The sequence below is a fragment of the Amaranthus tricolor genome, chromosome 13 (assembly GCF_026212465.1).
Source record: "Amaranthus tricolor cultivar Red isolate AtriRed21 chromosome 13, ASM2621246v1, whole genome shotgun sequence".
Lineage (NCBI taxonomy): Eukaryota > Viridiplantae > Streptophyta > Magnoliopsida > Caryophyllales > Amaranthaceae > Amaranthus > Amaranthus tricolor.
The window spans coordinates 4,253,050-4,257,500 of NC_080059.1; the positions used below are offsets into that span (position 1 = coordinate 4,253,050).

General features: G+C 31.6%; 1 protein-coding gene across 1 annotated transcript in view; it reads right to left on the reverse strand.

Annotated features, from left to right (window-relative positions):
- Positions 1-460: 460 nt before the first annotated feature.
- The window catches only part of LOC130797532 (transcription factor TCP14), a 4,143-nt gene continuing 152 nt past the window's right edge, over positions 461-4,451 (reverse strand). The window contains exon 1 of the mRNA XM_057660136.1: positions 461-4,451. This exon is cut by the window's right edge and continues 152 nt beyond it. Coding sequence (XP_057516119.1) covers positions 2,865-4,157 — 1,293 coding nt within the window. The 5' untranslated portion in view covers positions 4,158-4,451 and the 3' untranslated portion in view covers positions 461-2,864.

Below are 4,451 nucleotides of genomic sequence, written 5' to 3' on the forward strand. Positions count from 1 at the left end.
GATGGTGCTGATCAATTTATTGGGTTGTTATGGGCCCAACTGGCCCACTTAAAGTAGGGACATTCATAAACCCACCATATATTTCTAATTGTGCCAGCAAATGAAAAGAACCAAATAATAGAAGTATGCTGTAGATCTATATATCTTCTTAACTCAAATTCACAATTGCTACAGTCTTACAAGTCACAATGAAATTATCTTTAATGGATTGGTTTAATGTACACTTTTAATTTTAAATTAATTATTTATAATCTTAAAGTAATTAGTTATAATTTTAAAGTGGTTAATTAGGAAAATTAATTGATTATATAAACTCGTTTTAAAACGATAGTGTAATCTTACATACTTCTTTCTTATTTTTTTTCTTTTACTTTTTTTTATATTTGAAAAATGATAATTATATTAATTTAAAGTTTTTAAAATTATTCTTGTTTATAATAAAGTGTAAGAACAAATATGATTAAGTTATTGGTAGAGTTAAAAATACGGAGTAACATTTTTAAGAATTTTAAATTTTTGAGTAAAATATTGTAAATTTTACACATATTCTTATGAGACCAACTCTAAATGGATCGTACATTATATATTTTTTTAAATATTGTAAATAAGCATTAAGAATGATATAAGGAAACATTTAAGATATTGAAAAAGGCATTAAGAATAAAGTAAGTAAGCATTAATGATAATGTAAATATGTATTAAGATTATGATAAGTAGGCATTAATCTTTAATGAGTTGGACTTATGATACGTCTCTCAAAGAGACGGTCTCTCAAGACACTAGCTGAAAATTTTTAAGTTAATTACTCTTAATGAAACATATATAAAAAGGCGAATCCAATAGAATTTCACGTGCTTCTTTTTGTTACAAGTAATTCAATATAGATTGCAAAGCAACACTTATGAATAATGTATATTAAATGGGGTGTGTATAAAAAAAGTGTTGACAAAAAGTAAGAAGCAAAAAGTAATTAAGAGCAAGTATAATTTGTTTTAAATTTTGAAAGAGATTTATAAAAAAAGAGTTGGAAAAAAGGAGGAAGAATGATGAATCCACCTGTAAGTGAGTGACAATATACATTGGGTTAAGGTGATGAGAAGCAGCTGGGTCTCACCACCTGAGCAATACCTGGAACTGATAAGGTGTGGGTCCCACTTCTTTTTTTGTGAAAGATATCTACCTATTCATCATCTTAGAGCTGTAAACGTGTGATTGATTCACAGTTTTTACGCTTGAATCTTGAAATCACCATCTCACCATGAACATCTTTTTGCACAACGGTAAGTCACTGCACCAACTTGTTTTTTCTTAAATTTAGGGTCTATACCTTATATCTCAACTTTTAACCTCGCAAATTTAAACTTATTGTTATATACTCTCTTCAATTTATGTTAAATATCTTATTTACTTTATGCATTCTATTCAATACACTTATTTGACTCTTAATATATCAAATTATATACAATTAAAAATTATAAAAACTTGATATTAGTAATCTTTACATCAAAACGAATCAAATAAGATCTCATATGACTATGTTTCAACTTATAGATTAATAATAAGATGCAATTTAAGAGTGATAGATAAATAATGTCTTAAACGTAAATGGGACATCTAAGGTGAATACGAGGGAGTAGTATATAACCTATTTTGGGATTCTAATCATTAATTTAAACTTTTAATTGAGTAAATTTTTAATATGGTAATAGAGCTGATGATTAGCTTTTGTACCATGTCAAAGAACTAACTCATTAACCAAAAGTTTAAGTTGATAGCTAAGGCATATAATATCTTATATATATACTTTAACACTTATATTGAACCTTCAAAAATTTTAAATTTTATTTTGGTTATTTAAAGATTCTAATAAAATGTATGAATGTTTTTTAGAAGAGCATTTAAAAAATGTTATATTTTCAAGTTCAATTTATACCTGAAATACGGCTCACGTATGTTTGAATATGTGTAATAAGTACTTACACGACACCTTTGCCTTAAATGAGCGTACCATACATGTGTGAATTAAAAACGCCATTTAGAGTATTTTCAATTAATCGAACTATAGATAATATTGATGTACATTAGTAAGACATTTAGTACCAATTTACGGAGAAAAATATTTTCAATGTTTGATATTGTAATTGTAATGCAATTAATTTCAATTTTCTAACTCTATTTATTTTCTTCCTTTTTTGGTTGCAAGAGTTTAATAGGAGTAATAAGGTTAATAAATTGGAATTTATTAAAGTGCCATGGAATGTAATTCAAACAAATTTAGCAAAAAGAGTAACAACACTGGGAAATGATTTATTTGGGTATATGTCATCTTCATCAAATTAATAAAAAGCCAAAATTACAAAGTTTTCCTTTATAAAGAATTGCATGATTGATTATATATCTGGTTGTCGAAGGAGGAGCCAAAGAGAAAAATATGAATTAAAGAGGGAGATTAAATTTTTTTTTTTTTTGTTTTACGCTATTAAAAATCAATAATTCAATAGAAAAATATCATTTACAACCAAATGGAATACAAAAAAATTGATAAAATAAGAAGGCCATATGTTAAATATTTTGCCTTCTTACATCAAACCCTAATTAAATTTCTTATCATACTAATTACTAAATACTTCAATTAATCACACTTAAAAAATAAAAAATCAAAACCTCAAATTAATAATTAAAATAAATAATCATAAAATTAACAAAAAAAATTAAAACAAACCTCACGTGTGCTACACATCAATTAATGGCTACAGAGATTTTATCCGATGACGGCCGGTGATGCTGGAAGCAAACATATATATAGTAGTATCTTAGTAATGGCCGATAAGGTAAAAACTTTGGTCCCTTTGTAATTAATTCCCTTAAGAATGATGACTATGACTCGTTGTATCATGTCGGTCATCCCCATGATGGGAGTGGGATCCGCTAGCCTGAGAGTCCGAGATCCCACTCCCAGAAATATTTCTATAAGGATTTAGTCCGGTGAGTTGACCCAGATGTTGATGAGTTTGTTCACCGGAACTCAAATTAAGACCACTACCACCATTATTTTGACCGGAACCAATAGTGGGACCCAACTGTTGACTTGGCAATAATGCCATTGGCGTACCAAAATTCATGAAGTGTAACCCACTAGGAACAGTACCTCTATATAAACCAGCTGCTGCAGTATTATTCACCGACGGAATTGTCCAAATTGGGTCTCCACTCATTACAGCAGCTGCTTGATGATTCCCACTATTCGCCAACATCCAAAAATTGGCCGCCGGAATTTGCCCATACGCCGCCGCACCATATTCCCCTTCCAACCTTCTTTTTCTTCCTCCTCCTCCTTCATCTGCTCCGTCTGATAGATCGAGTTGATTATTATTATTATTATTATTATTATTATTATTATTATTGTTTTGCGTACTATTATTGTTGTTATTGTTATTGATATTATTTTCCGTCGTGTTACATTCCTGCTTGGCTTGTAATAAACTGGGGTTTAAATTCAAAGTAGCGGTTTGAAAATTGAGTAAAGCGGACGACGGGGATGTATCAGAAGAAAGACCAATGCCGGCGAAGAAATTCCGGCGTGAAGCTGAAGCGGAAGTCGTGAAATTAGGGCTAAAATACGATGAAGCGGATCTTAGTTGCGACGGAACCGAAAGAGAAGATCCGGAGCTCCGAAGTGATATATTTAAGGAAGTAAAATTTGCGGGTATTGTACCCGTACCCGTTGCAGCAATTACTGCTGGTTCCGCTTGCTGTAGTAGCCATTCAATTGTTTCTCCATCTGACTTATGCCCTAGTTCTCTAGTAAGTTGGAAGACCCGGGCTGCACATAGCGCAGGCATCCGGATCCTCCTACCTCTTCCGTCTACTTTTGTGTGACGGTCTTTGGTGGAGGTTCGCTTGGGGGCTGGCTTTTTTGTGACAGCCCCCGAAGCAGATTCCTCCCCAGTTCCACTTTGCGGCTGTGCCAGAATAGGCACATCCGAAGGAGGTGGGGTGGAGTCTGATGGAACTATAGTTAAAGAAGGGATAAAATGGGTGGAATTTGAACATGCTTCTTCTTCCTTTTTTTCTAAAAGCTGAAAAGGGAAGTTGGGACGATGATGGTTGTTGTGGAATTCATGGTGATTGTGGTGGTGATGATGATCTCCATCCATAATTATGTAGTGGGAATTAAGATATATAATTAAGTACTTTAACTTATTCCTCACTTGTTTTTTTTTTTTTTTTTTTTTTTTTTTTTTTTTTTTTGCCTTGGTTGAATACAATATATATACCCTAATTTAGTTTAGAGAAGAATTCCTTTTTAGACAAGGAAGAAGCTAGGAAGGGTTTATAGTATGATTCATGTCTTATGGTGGGACTTATGGTATCTCTTAGGTTATATATCTCTTACTTCCCTTTCTCTCTCTAAAGATGCCTAGCTTATTACATGAAGTTGGGTTTTATGT